Source organism: Mustela putorius, unplaced genomic scaffold (assembly GCF_011764305.1).
Source record: "Mustela putorius furo isolate JIRA1106 unplaced genomic scaffold, ASM1176430v1.1 tig00003898_pilon_pilon_pilon, whole genome shotgun sequence".
Lineage (NCBI taxonomy): Eukaryota > Metazoa > Chordata > Mammalia > Carnivora > Mustelidae > Mustela > Mustela putorius.
The window spans coordinates 4,165,001-4,183,551 of NW_025422047.1; the positions used below are offsets into that span (position 1 = coordinate 4,165,001).

The following is an 18,551-nucleotide window of genomic DNA, read 5'->3' on the forward strand; positions in this document are numbered from 1 at the left end:
GGAGGCCAGGGAGATCGAGACCAGTCAATATAGAAACACCGCAGTGTGCACGCGATTCCACCCCCTCGGGTGGCTTACGGAAAGATTGTCAAGTCAAATGCAAACCCCTGGGATTTGGGCACAGTTTTGCAAGGTTGAACAGACCCGCTGGAACATTTGCCTTTTTGCTCTAACCAAGGAAAATGTAAACATGGTCAATGGAACACTTCAATTGCTTTATATGCTCCGACCGGCCCCCTGGCCTCCAGGAGTGGAACAGCATTTCAGTGTTACTGGGAAAACCTTGCCAAAGGAAACTGATTTTCTTACGTACTTCAAAACTGAGGCCACAGCTGAAATCTCCACGTTTGACACTCTCGCGAGTGACAACAGTCATCGCCCCATGGAAAATAGGGTTTTCCCATAGACCTTCTTGCGGGACAGCGAAATGCCTCCGTAAACTAAGGGCATCTCAAAGTGGGATGATTAGGAGAGTGCATGGGTATGGCTCAAAAGAGACACTGTGAGAAAACCCCACATGTATTCTAGTGGGATGGATGTGAAGCATTTCAAACAAAGGTAATAATCTTTTAATAAAAAATCATGCTGGCCATGCAGCACGTCAGGCCCTAATAGAATATTATGAATAGTCAGAGCCAATGAATGGATACAATGAGTTTAACAGGGGATCCTCTAGGAGTGAAAGCAACGCGAACACCAAGGAATTGTGGGTAACAAGAAAATGAGAGCGTGCTAATGATTGATGCAGACAAGCAATGAGTAATTCCAGAGCTCACAGTCAAACAAACTGCTTGTGGCACTAATACTCGTGCCCAATTACCAATTCAGAAGGAAAATAAAAAGCAGTTTCAGGAGAGTCAGGGTGGGAAATCTCCAATTAGCACCAATTAGTGAAGTTGCTTCCTAGAATGGAATTCTGGGGACATTAAAAAAAAAAAAAATTCTCCCAGGATGCCTGATGGAAGCATTTATTGAGCAGGTGATGAAACTCCTAGAGTCTAACTTGATGGGGATTTGTGCCTATGAGACATGAATGGAGATACTAGTTGGAACTTGCCTGCTCGATTTGACTGGTCAATCATGGGCTGTACTATTCTTCTTCTGGCATTAATAAACCTGAAACAGAACAGAGAAGCCCAGTCATCCAAGGCGGTTTCGGTGCCCCGTGAGCACTTTCTCGCACAAACGCTGAGGAGAATACAACACAGTCAAACATCTCCTGAAAATTCTCTTTTCGAGCCCGAGGCAATTTTCCCTTTTCAGGGTTCAAAAAGAGTTGACTGGATCATCTCCATCCCCTCAACCCACTCGAGGTTGACTTGGTGACCAAGGCTCAGGGAAGGGGTTGGGGTTGGTGGGGGGCCGGGGGGGGGGGAGAAAACTTTTCCCTGAGAAAACATCTATTAATTTGTCGTCCTGCTTGTGCTTCTTGAACAAGCTGGAATCTGGTTAAAGTTCACAGGCTGGAGGATTTGTTTCCCCCTTTCCCTCAACTCCCCATCATAGGGAGACCTAGCTTCCCCTTGCAGCTGGTCATAAATGGAGACCAGGCTCTGGCACTGTGCTTTCACAAGGTATTGTTAGGTCAGCAAAGCCATCAATTAGGCTGTCTGAAGTTTTATCACCAACACAGCAGTAATAAGTGCTGGCCAGAAAGACTTCTGCTCTTCGGCAACTCCCGCAGTTTAAGCCTGTAAAGTTAGGGGTCATTTAGAGGTCAGTGCCAGCTGGGGGCGGCCTCTCCAGTCTAAGCTGGGACACCCAGGGCAGGGATAAGGTAACTGCCAACCATAAACCCAGCCACCTTTCAACCCACTAGAAAGACAGAGCCTCAGGTACACATGGTTGATATTAGAGCCTAAGAAACGTTTTCAAATCAGGTGGCGGCTGAATCACAGGAATGTAAGGGAGCAGCAGTTATTTCGTCTAGAAGCCTGGATCTAATTTTGTGGGAAATCCAAAAATAAGTGCCTACTTCATGTTACTTTAATGTTTAATAATGCCCATCAAATATTCATGTACAAACAGAGTAAGATGATAAGAAATCTCCTTTATTTCTCCAAATTTAATAAAAACAAAACCATTTTCTACCATTGGCGAGTTACCCTTGTCCCCGTGCATTTAATGATGCTCAGTGCCTGCACCCTTGAGCTGATGAACACGATTCACTGGCTGTGCGTTTGGTGGTGGTGGGGGGGGGGGAGCGGCACAGAGGGTGGGCGGGATGCCTAGAAGATAGCTAGCAGTCCCTTAAAAATATACCCACTTACAACATCTCCCAGTATTTCCAGTTTCAAATCTTAAGTGCAGGGGGGACTTAATGATTAATGAGCCCGCATGGGGCCACAGGCAGGAACTGAAAACCCATTCTTTGAAATTAGCCAGAAAAATTCTAGTGTGTGTTGGCAGCTCTGCGTTCCTAAGGAGTTGAAGCCCCTTCCTAGGAGGACGGCAGCCCACACTTGTTCAGGCCTCCCATGAGCACTCTAGTGGGAATACAATTAAGCCCAAGACTAATAGCGGCAAGAGAAACCAAAGGAGTCTTTTGCATATGGTGTTTGTTTGCAAAACAATGAACTTCTTTATTACTTAAGCAAGTATAGCTCAGTTGTCAAAAAACGCTACACCCCCTCAGGTCTGGTGGGGAGGCTGGGAAGGGGAGAGAAGGGTGGGGGGTCAGTGACGGGCAGTGAGAGGTGAAAACAAAAGGAGAGTTGAAATTGCACGTTTATCCCCACCTGGCACTTCAGTGTTAGCGAGGAATATCTAGCAGATCACAAAGGGTTCCAGAAGCATCTCTTAAATCAGAAAAGGAACGTAATTATCTCCTCTTTCCCCACTGTTTTTACTGGGACCAAGGAGGACTGAGCCATGCTTTTCACCCCACCCCCCACCCCCCCAAGGAACTCTCTTTATCAGCTCAGGATAAGACCAACTGAGATGCTCAGGAGCACCCTGGAGAAACCTCCTCTCTCCTCCTTGAAGTTTCTAATGGAGGACACACATGGCAGAGGCTTCACCTCTTTTTATGTGCTACTAATCCTGGTTTTGTTTCTTCCTATGGGCCAACTCTTTAGGTAAAACGAATTGCTATTTTTTCCCTTTTTAATTTCACCCTTTTACTCTTTTATTATTTACATCTGGAGGTTGTTCCCTTATTTATGTCTTTCTCTCCAGTTCCCCCAAACACTCCCTTCCTCACAGAGCTGCAAGGCATCATGGTTCTTAGTTCTCAGCAGGAGAACTCCACACTGTCTTCAAACAAATAATTACGGGGAAGGTTAGAGGTTCACTCAAAGGTCATTTCTTTGGATACTCGTCAGAATGTTTACATTAGTAAAAACGGGGTCCGCTCAAAAGGTTGTTCAATGGGGGACACACAACAATGCAGAACATTAAAAAAGCATTCTGTGTCCTCGCAGGTCTTTATAGAAGCGCTGAACTTGGAAATGCCACTCCAGTATTACATTTTCAACTAGTTACCATGGCATGGACAGGATGTTCACTAGCAGTTATGGCGATGGCCTTTCTGTGCCCAGTTCCACTAAACAAATATGCATAGATGCCTCTGAAGATTTTCAGCTAGATCCTTTTCAAAGGGTCCTGGAGATTCTGCTCTTTTCACTTGGGTTCCATTTAGCTTCTCTGAATTTTTGTTCTCAAACAATGTTTTTGATCCATAGTGCTATATCTTGCCAGATTCATAATTCTACCACATTCTTTCAAATCGCACAGAATTTTAAAAACATATGGGCCCCAATTTTTCAGAAATCTCTTAACTTACAACTCCTGCCAATTGTCAACTCCCCTGATCTTGGGATATCTTTTATAAACACCGCGGATGTTATTATAAGAATGAACCATTAATGAGTTGACTGTAAGAACAATTTCACACCAAAAAAATGAGATTAACCACACAGTACTAATGATCCACAGGCCTCTCTTGGAAAACATATCAGTGTACATAAGATGAAGCCATTTAATTATAGATTTAAAAAAAAAATCAAACTAGGAGTAACTTTTATTTCTTTAGTACTACTAAGATAAAATTTCCAAATGCAGTCTTTCCCCAAATTACATGACATGAAATTTTTTCCACTTCCTCTGATCTATATTTTAAAATGACCTTATTCAGTGCTCAAGCAGTAAACAGAATATCAAGTTTTGATCCTACTTAAAATTTGAAGACTCTAAGTTGAAAATCAACTGATCCTCTATCTTTCAAGGTCCAAGCTCCATTCATATGGAAAAATGCAACTCACTGGTTCAAAGACAAAAGACTTGTCTTAAAAAGACTCAAAAGGTTTTCTGGATATTAAATGGGTCTTACAAAATAACATTTTGATGAGTTAAGTGTAAATGAATCAGACACATATGGATTAAGTTATCCTTGAATTTCACACGGGTTTAAAAAATAAGGGGAAAAGAGGGTCTTGGCAAAAACATTTTGGACTTTGCCAAACCCAAAACATTTGAAAAATTGCTGAAGACATCCAACTAACCAAAATGCAGCAAGCTGCACCCAACTTTAATGAAAACCCCCACAAGTTATTTCCAATTCAAAGACTGTTAGGTTTTTCATCTGTATCTGATATTAAAAAATTTTCTAAGTTTTAATGTCATCCCAGAATGATTTTGAAGTTGAGGATATATAATATGCTTTTTTATTGGTATAAACAATTTAACATGAAATTACAAAGTCTTTTAGAAAATTAAATAGCTTTTAAAAACATTCTGAGATTTGTAAAACTTGTGCATAAAACGTGCCATATATGATAAATGCCATAAATAAAATGTGCTAGTAAGCCTAGTGCCTTATCCAGATTTCACTTAGCAAAAATTTTCATTATCCTCATTGTGACTTTTTTTAAGGGCTACAGATAATTCCATTAGTGACTCCTTAGGGAATGATACCCTAAAGTGCTCTAGTTCCATTGATTTGTATTGAACACAAAGTTACTATCCACGCTCACACGAAGACTCTGGAGAGTATCTATTGAGACTATCTACTTTCTCACTAAATTTTACGAAAATAGAAAATGCATTAGTATGTGTGATTCTTAAAAATTATATACTGACTGTTAGCTTAAAAATAACTCAATTATAGAAATAAATTCAATGACTTTCCAAGAATCACGAGGCCTTTCTGAGTCAACTTAGAGATGAAAAAAAAAAAAAAAGGAATTTATTAAAAAGAATAACCCCAAGGGAATAAAACATCATGGAAATCTCATCCTGCTGTCTTGCTGGAGAGAGCGCTTCTAGAGACCTCCCCGGCCCCAACCCCACCTCGGCCCCCCAACAGAAGAGCCAAACTTTTCAGCTTTGCCTATTTTTCTGCCACTGAAATTTGACCATCGCGGTTTTCCTCTGAAAGGTTTTTCACTCCAAAGCATATTTGAGATTGACAGAAGTAGGCTTAGGTGTCGTTCCTGCTTGTTGGTTGATTTCTTCTCTTTTCTTTACGCCCCTCCCCCACATCTTTTTAAATGACTGATAAATCCCTTCTTTCTGGTTCACTAACTTCATGCCACACCTGGTAACCAACTTCTTTAGGCAGCATTCCTTTTGTTAGAAAGTGCAGGCCTCTGTGGAGTCACCTGGAAGGACGCCAGCCCTGAACGCTCTGAGGAAGAACCAGGAATCCCTGCATGGAAACTTTTCCGTGAATGGGTCTGGTCCAGGGAGGGGGCTGAGCTGTTGAAGAGGGATCGGGTTAACTTGGAAGAGGTGTTAGAGGCAGCTTGGTGACTGGGGACCTGTTGAAAAATGAACAAGTTCTGCTTCTCCACTCTCCGCGGCCGTGGGACTCCTCAGTGAGGATGCCTATTCACGAAGCTTGCTACCGGTTGGCCTTTGAAGTAAGGAAGCCTTAAGCCTGACAAATCAGTTAGCAACTGTTTTTCTTAGTTCACACACATGGAAAGCAAGGTTTTTTTCCTATGTGCTGTGGTTATGGCTAAGAGGGGGGTTTTCTCAGTAAGATACACAAAAATGGTTCAATTGGTGAGCTAAGCAAGTTTAATGTCTTTGAACATGTACTCAGGCGCATGAATGACTGGGCCATGGTGCAAACCTAAGTTTTTCACTGATGGCCAGACAAGGGGTCTTTTCTCTCAGACAACTGTGAGCAACGTAAGGTAAATGAATGAGATTCATGGGCTGCTCATAAACACGTTCCTAGTACCTAATTTCCCTGAGCTACAGATTAAATTATCATTTGAGAGATACTAGACTTATCTATAACTTCAAAAACACATGAACGAATTACTCATAAACTTACAATATGAACACATGATACTAATCTGGAATCACAAACATTTTGTGGCTTTATGAATACGCCCCGAGTTGTGGAATGTTCATGCCGAACACATGAAAGGCTCTGGACGAAATTATAAAGTAGCTAATATTTTAATGACCTTCTACTACATTTTTTCAATATTCTTTTATCTAATTCTTCCCTAGAGTTACAAGGGCTTACAGGGGTTCTTTACTAAAATACCCTACTTTGGGCAAACCCTCTGCCATTATTTTTCCATATTGCAGACTTCTCCATAGAGCAAAGTGGTGGGGAGCATGGGCTCATATTCTCTGCCCTTTAATTGCTGTGTGACCTTGGGCAAGTCTACTTACACTTCCAGGTCTCAGTTTGTTTCCTGTCTACAATAGGGCAGTGGTTGAGCCCAGATTTTTTTTTTCCCTCTCCTTTCCTTTCCTTTTCCTTTCTTCTTTTCCTTCCTTCCTTTCTTTTCTTTCTTTCTTCCTAGATTGTTTTGAGGATTAAGGGACATGTTGTATGTAAAATCCATGGCATAGTTCCTGACACATAGTAAGAGCTCACTAAACGTTAGCTTACGCTCAAAATGCACCTATCTCAAGTCCCTTCCTAAAGAGCTCTGTTCTTTCATAGTAACAGTTAAGACTAGGTGGGTGACTATTAAGCCAATCCATGCTGGTTTGAACAGAGGGTGATAATGTGCCTTACACTTTTCAGGTAGCATGTGTCCCTGTGGTAGATCAGGGATCACAGCTAATTTAAATGTATAATGCCATAGGAGGGGCGGATTTTAGATACTGGAGCAGACATCTGCTGGGGCACAGGGTAGTGGGACAAGCTATTTTGGAATCACACTCTCTAAAATGGTTCTCTACACCCCTGCAGGTCCAAGTGTGTTCCATCCACCCGTCACCTGAACATCACCTTGACTTTGTTAGAACTGTAGAAATCTAGTAGTCCCCCACCCTGGCACTACTGAATCTGAATCCATATTTTTAAAGAGCTCCAGGTGATCTCTGCACATTTAAGTTTAGAGGTCCTGCTCTAGATCACATACCACATAAATGATTGAGCACTCTTCTGGAGAAGAGAAACCTGAAAAAGATCATTCTAATCATGAAACTTAGACATGAAAGTGCATGCATTATTCTCTTAAGTTACCTCAGACCTAAATAGTTGTTTGTTGCTCAAGGCAAGAGATTAAAAAATTTATACTAATTTAATTCATTTTTACCCCATCTGTACTTCCTAAAGAAAAAGTTTGGCTAATGTTTTTGTGAAACTGTTCTCTCAGGGACGGATAGGAAGAAGATGGTAGAGTTTTCTTCCCTTCTCCAGTTTTTTTAAAATGTGTATTTCTTTAGTGTTTGAGTTCTCTTTTCTTTTCCTACTTTTTTTTTTTTTTTTTCAGAGAGAGTGAACACATGCAGGTTTGGCATGGGAGGGAGAGGGGGAGAGAGAAGAATCTTAAGCAGGCTCCACACCCAGCAGGGAGACCCACTCAGTCGGATGCTTAACTGACTAGACCACCCAGGTCCCCCTGCTGTTTAAGTTTCAATAATAAGTATAATTATTTTTATAATTAAAAAATTATAAAGGTGGACTGGAGAATTAGGTGTCTTATGTGATTAAAGGTACTACAGCCAACAGTAGAGACTTTTTAGTAAAAGAATTTGGGAAATTTTAAGACAGGAAATTATCTTTTATTTCCTTTGTAACACCAAGTGACAATAAACACTCTTCCATAAGTATAATCAGACCTGATGGCATGTAACAAAACATCCCAGCAGGTTATGATTTTGAAGGACTGTTACTCTTGCAGAATTGCCATCAGATTATTCATATGTGGCTATTTATCATGTACTATAAAAGTGATCCTTCAAAAGCTACTTGATAGCAAGGGAGGGGAAAACACGTACGCTTCCTCAGCTAACTCATATCTAGGATCTGTCCTCTTAAAGATAAAATACTAAGTCAATAGACACAAGTTGTAGTATATTACCTTGTCCTGTACATGATTTATGGCAGACGGAAATCAACAAGAAACTGAATTACTTTGGAAATTTTACTACTGACATTAAAATTCCAGATCTGCATAGCCACACACCTTATGAGACTTCTGAAAACAACTTTTTGCAGACACAGAACATCGACAACTTCATTCAGTTCTATTGGCGTAAAAAGCAGGAGTCATCGCTTTCAAATTACTGATTACCCGTTACCTGTTCTTCTGCTTAAACACTAAAGCCTGACTGGGCTTTGAAAAATCAACCAGTCATTTGATACCAGTTACATATATTTAAGCCAATTCTCATTATGTTCCTAGCCATTTACTAATTCACCCTAAGAGGAGAAGATCCCAACAAATCTGGGATCTTTCAGCCTTCACGATCACCTTTGATTGAAGTATTAATTCTTTATCCTACTTCTCAGTGGAAACTACCAAAGCATGAACTTGCCAAAAATGTACCAAGCTGTTTAGCAATTATGTATTAGATATGTTTGAGGAGATCAAGGTGCACTCATATACCCTCTGCTGTGGCTATCTCTCTGATTAGCTTGTCATCTGCTCGGAAGAAGATGTAGCCTGATTCTCCCATATAGTCTAGCAGGCCAGCTGTTAGCTGCCTGTCAAGCCCTCAAGTGGACAAGTAGTCCAGGAGCAAAAATGTCACTCCTTTGATCTGGCAAGGAGCAGCTGCTGATTTATAGAGTAGGACTTTGTTCTTCCGTTCTATTTTACTTTCTTTCCTAAGGCAGAAGCACAAAATCCAGGAGAAAAAAAAAAAAGTGCCGTTCCCAGCAACATCAACAAGCTCTGACAACTGCAACAGGGTTTTTCTTGGCCCTAACAAAGCTCTCAGGCATCTCCTTTGACGCTCACCTTTCCCCCTCCCCTCCCCACCCCACCGCCATTTTTTGCAATGCGGTAGTTATTGTTTAATTCAGCTTCTGTAAATGGAATGGACTGTGGCCAGCAAGCCTGGGGCATAAACACACCTGTATGAAAGAAGCCTTATTGTAGCAACCATCTACAAGCAAGCTCACATGAACCACGCGTTCCTGAGTTCAGAAAGAATGCTCCATTTTTCCTGACAGCAAATTTTACCCTAAGTGAGTTTCTATTTTTGGTGCCACCAACCTGTGATGACCACATTTGAACTGTTTCCTCTCCAACAGCACTGTACTCTTTAAATCAAAGGGAAAAAAGGATTACTTTTTTTTTTTTTTACATCTGTGAGCAAATATATCCATCAAAAATGTTTATCCCCTGTCAATAATATCAGTCATTAAAAGCTGAATTAAACATCCAGAAAGCTTTTAGCAAATGCAGTATCAAAGATTCCATAATGTTGATTTCATTGTGACTGATTTATACTGACACAGACTTCCTGAGTAACATATAAGGGAAGAAAATCAACAACAAAAATCTACATAAGCCATATGCGTTGTCTTGCTAAGAATTAAGCTGGTTTCATACATTTTCTGAATGGATAAATCTGTCAGGTCAGAGAAGCCCTGTTAACCAAGTGGAACATGAAACACTGTGGCCTTGAGATAAACTGTGAGAAGTCATCAGCCATATGTATGTGCGTGTGCCCATATATATGCGTGCACATACACACATACATGTGGCGATTACGCCAGAGATGAACACCTGGCTAGCTAGGCTTTCTGTGCTACTCTGGAAGAAAGGCTGATAAAGATACATATATACAATTATATTTATATTTATATATATACATATATATGTGTGTGTATATGTATACATGTCCATATACATATGTATACATATGCACACACATATATACACATATACATATATATACATATACATACATATACACATTCTCTTTTATATATAAGAGTATATATAAAATTTTATATATATAAAGAATATATGTATATATATATATATCAAAGAGTTATGAAGCTAGAATATTTATCCACATAGGTCACACAGGTCAGAGACAGGAATGTTGTGGGTGGGAATGCTGAAAACAAAGGAGGAAAGAATAGTTGCTAAAAAAAATCCTTGCTTCTGCTCCAGTCATTTTGCACTCGAGTGTTTGCTCTCTTCTCCCCCTCTCTCACTTTACAGGGGGAATAGAGATTTTTCTCAGCCTCATTTCTTACTTTGTTCTATGTTGCCCTTTGGTCAGTCAAAAATTATTAAGCACCCACCTCCTCAACGTTGATAGAATTGCACTGGTAGGTGCTTTCTCTCTCTCTCTCTGTGTGTGTGTGTGTGTGTGTGTGTCCCAGTGAGAGACTGGGTTCCAAAGGGAGAACAAGAGCAGGTAGGAAGAGAAAGCAAGGTGCAGAGTAGCAAGGATCATGTAAAGCCCGTTTCCAGCCTTTTCCCATCCTATAAAAATTGGAATGAATTTTCTTTAAGGTCCACAGCAATCTGTGCATATGTCACATAAAAATCTTCCACATTCTATACTTCACAAAACACTAGTTTAATGACAAAATACAACCAGGCTGTATGTAAGGAGAAATTATAGGTAATACATAAATAGTCATGTGACCCCCTCTCTATTTTTAAAATTTTGAGAATGCAGTTCATGCTTTTAAAGATTTTGACTCTTTGCCCCCACAGAAAGAAACTGAAAAGCACAATTTGACAATACGTAAAAATTACAAATCAACACAGTCCCCACTGAGTAAGTCAGTGCAAGAGGGTCAGTTTTCAAAGTCAGATGGAAGTTAATCACTGAATACATGGAGGAGGAAACGCTGAACCGGATTAAAAGAACAGAGAATACTGGAGAAGAAGCAAGTAAAGAAATGGCATGCACTAAATACTAAGGCAGAGGAGGGCCCATTTTGTGCAAGGAGATTGAACTCACACTGGCTCCTGGTTTTGGAAAAGTTAACAGGGGTTAATAGACAAGCTGGTGGAAACTCTTTGTCCCCCATCGCCCCCCAATTTTTTTGAGACATAATTGACCTGTATCACTGTGTAAGTGTCAGGCATAATGTGTTGGTTCAATAACCATATGTATCACAGAAGGATGACCATCGTGTCATATAGTTACCATTTCTATTTTGTGGTGAGGACATTTAGGATCGACTCCCTCAGTGACATTCAGGTACACAGTAGTACTGTATTGTTGACTACAGCCACCACACTGTGCATCAGATCCCCAGAACTTACTCATCTTCCAACCGGAAGTCCCACCCTTTGACCAACACCTGACATTTCCCTCACACTAGTGGATGTTCTCAAGTGACCAGCTGAATCCCTGATAATCCTGAATAGGGGAATGATTACACAAAATAGGGTGCTTGAGGAGCTAAGCTGATGAGAAGGTAGAAGCTGAGAATGTAGAAGGGTCTAATCCAAGCAAGAGAGGGAGATGAAATGAATGCAGGTTAAGGTGGTAGAGATGAAAGGGAAGCTTTTTATTAAAAGCATAAACCCTAGAATCTGTTTTTGGTCTGGTATGGTGTACAGCTGATAAAACTTGGAAATTCAGAAGGAAGGCCTATTTGTTGTAGTGAGGAGAGGCAAACTCGGCTTCCTAAATGTTACCTTTGAGTGGACAGGGGGACTCCCAGGCTGAGGACCCAGGTAGGCCAGTCAGTCAAAGGACAAAAGAAGAGGGAAGGGTTGGAAAGAAAACTTTACTTCAAAATTCTCTCATCTTTTCAAAACTCCAAAACTATAAGAGTATTCCAGAGCTGTGTCAACAAGTCTAATAAACTGCCTGGCTGCCTCTAAAAATTACTTCCTTTTCATAGATCTTCCGGATTTTACAAAGGCCATCTAAAAATGGCCGGCCAAGTCAACTGTCAGTAAAAACCTCTGTGGCTGGGGCCTTCTTTTTATGAGGTCCGGTCTGCTTTATGTTCTTTATTCCTGGGATAACCTGTGAGATCAGATATAGAAGCTAATGGTAATAATACACTGACCACCACATGAACACAAGTCATGTTCCACTCCACATTTAACAAGGGTAACTTTAAGTGATAGAATTTATGAGAGTTTTAAAAACTGGACATAAGAACATACATATAGGACACTGTATGTGTTTAAGCAACAGCATAAGACAATCAAGGGTAGGTTTCCTCTAGGTAGTGACAACTAATTTAGAAGAGAATTGATAGGACAAAGTGTTACATTTAAAGGGACTCCATTAAGTGTGATGGCTTCCAAATTGTGTCCTCGTCTCAAACCATATTTTTCTTTTTAAATGGCCTTTTAAGGTGAAAAATACAGCACTTCACCCAAAATGGTGTGGAAACAAATGGTTCTCAAGTTTCTATTCTTCATCTCAGGCCAAAGCACCCCAACGCCAGCAATCTAAAGCCACTTGGCGTTTGGAGGGAAGGTGTTATGCATGTGAATGTGCCCGTGGCTCTTTTATTTGTCTGTGGGGCTCCTTTTTCTAAAGCAGCAGGGGAAACTTCAGAAGACCAGCTTGTCTAGCCAGGAGTGTTAGGATGGGCCAAGCTCTTATCCTTCTTTCAATTCTCCTGCTGGTTTAAAAGAAAGGATGTGGCAGAAGACACATGCAGAAGGTGGCAACATTCTTAGGGCCCTTTATCCATACCACTGCTTTCTTTAAATTGTAGCTTGGTCTCTTGTTTGAGAGGCTGAGATTTTAGCACTTTTAAAGGGAACCATAAGTGAGAAATCTCCTAGGTGTTAAGCTTTGGAGTGGCTTCAACCCAAAATACAAAAAAAAAAAAAAAAAAAAAAAAAGAAAAGAGATTAAAACACAGAAAGTCAAGTAATATTAAGAGAGATCCAACAAACAAAATATCATAAATATGCATGTATGTTTCTGTCTTTCTGTTTAAACCAAATGCTATTTAACCAGTTTATGTCGGCATCTAGTGCAGGTGCCAAAGGAATATAAAAAAAAAACAACAAAACCTGAAAAATTTTGAAGTCTTTTAAAATAAGCTATAATTCTAACAGCTATGTATTTAATAATGCTTAAAATTAAAACATATCCCATTGTGTTGAGAAGCAAAAAAAAAAAAAACCTATTTATGAATGTAGGACTTAACATCCTCATGTTTCTGATGTTTGAACGTCAAAGACCAAATTCCAAATAAAATTTCCTAACTGCTTTTCTTAATAACCAATTAAATATCTTTTACTTTGACTTGATGGCCAGGTAGCACTCTCTATCTTCTCCAGAGATGTTACATGCAGGCTTTCCAATGTGACGGTATTATTACCCACAAAATTTTTAGCATCATCCCGTAATCATAAAAGACATAAAATATATCTTTATAAACCACAAGAGACTTAGCAAACCAGCAGTTATGCCACATCTGCTTTAGTCCTTAAATATTTTAGCTTTAGAGGGTTAGTTAGTGGATTCCCCACCCTGAATTGCAGAGAAATAAAGACGTCAACCTTTGATTCTGACATTCCACACAAAGCTACAATCTCCAATAGACAAAGACACAAACACATTGCACTGCAATTAGAAAGAATTTTAGAGCATATTCATGTTTCACACCTATCGGAATTTTCCCTAAAGTGGGTTAACTATTAGAAATAAAAATGAGGGCATTTGAATTATCTCTATTTCACAATAAAGTAACATCACTGCCTATCTGAAAATAATTTTATTTAGAAATTGATGTGAGGGTCACAGATTCTCACTTTAGAGTCAGGTAATGTACAAATAAACAAAAAGGCAATTAATAAGTATAAAGTGGACTCTTGATCTTGGAGTCATGAATTTGAGCCCCATGCTGAGTGTAGAGATTACTCAAAATAAATAAACTTTAAATGTCCGATTTTTAAAAAAAAAAAGATTTTATTTATTTATTTGACAGATATCACAAGTAGACAGAGAGGCAGGCAGAGAGAGAGAAGAGGGGGAAGCAGGCTTCCTGCTGAGTAGAGAGCCCGATGCGGGGCTCGATTCCCGGACCCTGAGATCATGACCTGTGCTGAAGGCAGAGGCTTAACCCACTGAGCCACCCAGGTGCCCCCAAATACAAAAACTTTAAAAAAATAAGTATAGGGGGCTCCTGGGTGGCTCAGTCGGTTAGATGTCTGCCTTTGGCTCAGATCATAATCCCAGGATGCTGGGATTGAACCCCACATCAGGCTCCCTGCTCAGGGGATAGCCTGCTTCTCCCTCTCCCTCTGCTGTTCCCCCTGCTGTGCTCTCTCTGTGTCAAATAAATAAGATCTTTATGAAAAAAATAAGAAGTAAGTATAAAGTCAATACGCCAACTAACCAGGAACACACTATCCCTTCTGTCTGGGCTGGCCCTTCTCCCATGCCCAACTGGTCAACACACACTCCAAAATTCTCTTCAGGGAGCATCTCTTTGCAGTTAACTTCCCAGATTCCACAGTCTGAGTAGGAAGCACTTCCTCAGTCAGTACACCTATCTAATACGTCCATCACAGCATTTATTCAATATCATGACCACAAGTTACTTGTCCATCTTCCACCAGATAGCTTTAGAGAGCAGGGACCACATCTCAATTCTATTATTATTGAGTTTGTGTCAAGAATTGGGTACATGCTCAATAAAATGTTTGGTGAACAAATAACTGAGTGTATGAAAATAGGGCTCCTCCACCTTGGAAATAGCACAGAATTGAGAATATAATAGCTTGTCAGAATTTTCTTACCCTCATTTTTCAAGTGGCATAGCTGAATCCCTGAGGAGCTAGGATGAGGGAGAATGCCAGTTTCCTGGCTCTGGTCTGGTTATTGTTGCATTCAGAAACAACTAAAGACATAGACTAGAGGGGCGCCTGGGTGGCTCAGTGGCTTAAAGCCTCTGCCTTTGGCTCAGGTCATGATCCCAGAGTCCTGGGATCAAGCCCCGCATCGGGCTCTCTGCTCGGCGGGGAGTCTGCCTGCCTCTCTGCCTACTTGTGATCTCTGTCTGTCAAATAAATAAATAAATAAATAAAATCTTTAAAAAAGAAAAAAAAAGACATAGACTAGAGGCATTCAGTTTAAAGGTGGGAATCCTTCTGGCATTAGAGATGCCAATCATACCTTCTATGGAGGGTATAGGGAGAGAAGGATTTGAATTGGCAGAAAGTGAGCATCAGGCTTTTCTAGGCTGGGGAAGAGATGATGTAGTTATATTGGAGCTTGGTAAGTCTGGTTGACCCGAGAAGAGAGAATGAACCAAGAGTAATGGGAACTGAAGTCAATGAGCTTTTATGGTGCGTGTTTGTGTTGGGACGGGAACAGTGAGTAGGAAATGAAGGAGAAAGACTTGTGAGATTCAGAAAGTAAAGGAGAATAGAAAACTTTCTTAAAATAGATTCCTTTTCATTATATTTTTCTAAGAGAGTTTTCCCCAAATTGTGTTCTGTGGGATATTAGCATCAGGAAGTGTTTCTCCAGAATAGGGGTGGTAAGTAGGGCAAATAAATGTAAGGAACAATACTAAGGGGAACAAAATGAATGTGTGGTGTTGCTGCTTTGGTTATGTATGCCACAGACTTTCATAGGCTTAATTAAGCATCTTAAAAATCTCTAAGAAGGAATGATGGTACAAATCAATTTCTAATTTTATTAAGATTTTAGGGGTTCTAGGTTCCCAAGAATTTTTTTTTTAAATGAAGAAAGATTCCAGTTTTTAACCAAAATTGTATTTTGAAACAATTCCTCAACAACTTATCAAACAATCCATTGAATAGGATTTGCCAATTACCCTATTAAAGGACTTCCATGGTCATATTTTCCCAAGTCAGACTCTAGAGACAGAAACCATTTCTTGGGTTCTTGTTTTGTATCTTAACTGTTCACAATTCCACTTCCAAAATTACAAAACCTGACTACTCCATAGAACTTTGACGCCCAGAATGTTGAATTAAACGGGGCTTGGAAATGAGGCTGGAAAATGTACTTGGGAACTTTTCTATCTCAAAGATGATTTAATCATTAGATGATGATTTTAGGCTGCACTGTTTTCTCTGACCTTTCTCGTTTCCTATTTTCCTATTTTCTCAATGACCTATTACAAAACCAACAGCTATTATTTAGTATTTGGCCATACATGGCTAACATTTCTGCTTCAGAATGATTCTTAGACACCAAAGACAACGCTCAAGTGTAAGATCATTTTCCTTTCAGCAATACTGTCTGCATCTTTCATTAATCAGAAAAGGGACTGGGCTGTGGCCACCTGACGTTAGCTTGCCAACTACAAGTGTGGGAGATTTATGTGTATGAAGGGTGGGCGATGGGGAGGAGAGAAAGCAAGAGGAGGTGGTGGGGGGGGCGGGATGTTAAGGGGAAGAAAGGAGAAGGAGACAGGCAAAGAGGAAGTGCTGCTTTGGATAAAATCCATGGACAGACGTCCAAGGCGCCTCCCTCCCCTCCCCCCACCGATGCTACGCTCTTGTTTACAGAGCCTTACGAGTACGAAATCAGCTTTTACTTAGAACTGTGTTAAACACCACCTGCCTGCCCTCTGAACCTTGCTGTCCTGGGATGAGGTCAGCCCGACGAAGGGCTCCAGTTCTATAAGCAATCCTGTCATTCAGGCTAACAGCAGTGATTCACTCACAGGAGGCAAAAATGACTCAATTGTTGGGCTTTATTGACTCCAGGGAACACAGCTACTCTATCATTACCATGGAGTGCAAACACCCTGAGCTCTGTTTTGGTCCACTTAAAATTACTATTTGCTGTGAAGGATTGGCAAAGCAATTCTTAAAATGATGGGGGTGAAAGTCAGGCAAGCGCCATTATGGGCTTTTCCTTCCGTTTAAGCAGAAGGAGGCAGTGGAGGACTTGTTCGGAGCCTGACCCACTTATTTAACCTTTTGTTCACTTTGCTGTATTAACATATATTAACTGGCGCTGTAAGCCCTGGGGGGGATAACAGCCTCATGACCAAATTACGCTTCCATTTTCATGGGTAACCTCTCCTTGGGTGGAAATTAAACCCCGATATAAATACATTTTAGGTCCATACAGAATTGAGGAGGAATGCCAAAAACCAGAGGCTGAACTGCAGTCCTACAGACTCTGGCAACGATGGAGGGGTCGGGCAAATTATACACCAGAGGAACTATTTGAAAAACCAAATAAATTTAATTAAATAAGTTACGAAATTATTTTCCCCATCTCTTATCTACTCCCCTTGGTTAATATCCATGACATACTGATGTTGCATAATTGCGCTTATGGAATACTGCCTCTCTGAGCCATAATGAGCTGCCTTTGCACAAAGGCAGCAAAAGTGGTTTCCCTACAGAGTTATCTTCTCAATTATTTATACTTGCAACACTTTCACATAATGGCAGTTTTAAAATCAAACAAACAAAGCAAACTGTACAATAAAGGAAGGAGACAAGAAGGTGCAGGGACCTTTTCCTTTCTTTTCTGAACACCAGAAGGGACAGGCAAGCCACAGAAAGTCAACGGAATTTGGTCCCTCAAAGTCTCAGGGGCCTGGCGACCAGACAACATCAAAGCCTCCGAGATTACCACCTTGGTGAGGGATTAAGCAAACTCTGCATACCTGCCTTGCTTTTAATTCGTCATATCCAAATATATAAAGGAATGCAAACTTCATTTTTTTTTTCCTTTTACAACTTTGTCTTTGAAAATTCCTAACAAGAAGACTTGACCCCCCCCCCACCTCTACTCCTGGGGGGGAGAAAAAAGGTGCTAAAGTGTCAAAATGATGTCAGTGTAAACAGAAAATGGCCCCCAGGGTGCAGAGAGCCTTGCTAGTTTTTATGATGTTTGTTTCCCCTGTCCACACCTCAAAAGCCCCTACACAGAAGGGAAAAAGCTACTTGGTGGTTTATGTTACACAGGGATATACAAAATAAGGCAAAAGGTGTGTTTTCACATGAAGGTAAAATTTAATGTTGTCTAATATTTAATTCTGGAACCTCTTTGAGATGAACTGTCTATCTCAAGCTCTGACTGACTTTGTTCCTCACGCCTAGCTCAACAGCCTGGTCAGAGTAGGTGCTCAGTAAAAATGCTAGCTAGGTTATTTTTCCAAGTTAATCCATTAGATGTGATTGAGAAGTTTCTATTTTAAGAAATTAAAAGTGAAGTTTTGACCAGCATAAAACCTATATTTCCTTTAAGACTCTCCATTAAACAAGCATAGGTTTCAGTGTTCAGGAGGTGGTTGCCATCCTGAAGAGTTATTCTTTATCAAATAATGGCCACTCACGTATCTGTGACTAAAAATATTCATTAACAACGCCGGTGAAACGCAGCTTTAATATCACCTATTAACTCTTTCCAAATAACAAAATGTTAAAGCAACTATTTCCTTAAAGTCCTGCAGG

At 40.4% G+C, this 18,551-nt stretch overlaps 1 protein-coding gene across 9 annotated transcripts in view; it reads right to left on the reverse strand.

Annotated features, from left to right (window-relative positions):
* MEIS2 (Meis homeobox 2) overlaps positions 1-18,551 on the reverse strand; it is a 208,547-nt gene that overhangs the window by 4,483 nt on the left and 185,513 nt on the right. For all 9 annotated transcript variants that reach the window (XM_045067842.1, XM_045067843.1, XM_045067844.1 and 6 more), the window contains one exon: positions 1,058-1,116. In XM_045067842.1, coding sequence (XP_044923777.1) covers positions 1,058-1,116 — 59 coding nt within the window. The remainder of the gene's footprint in view (positions 1-1,057; positions 1,117-18,551) is intronic.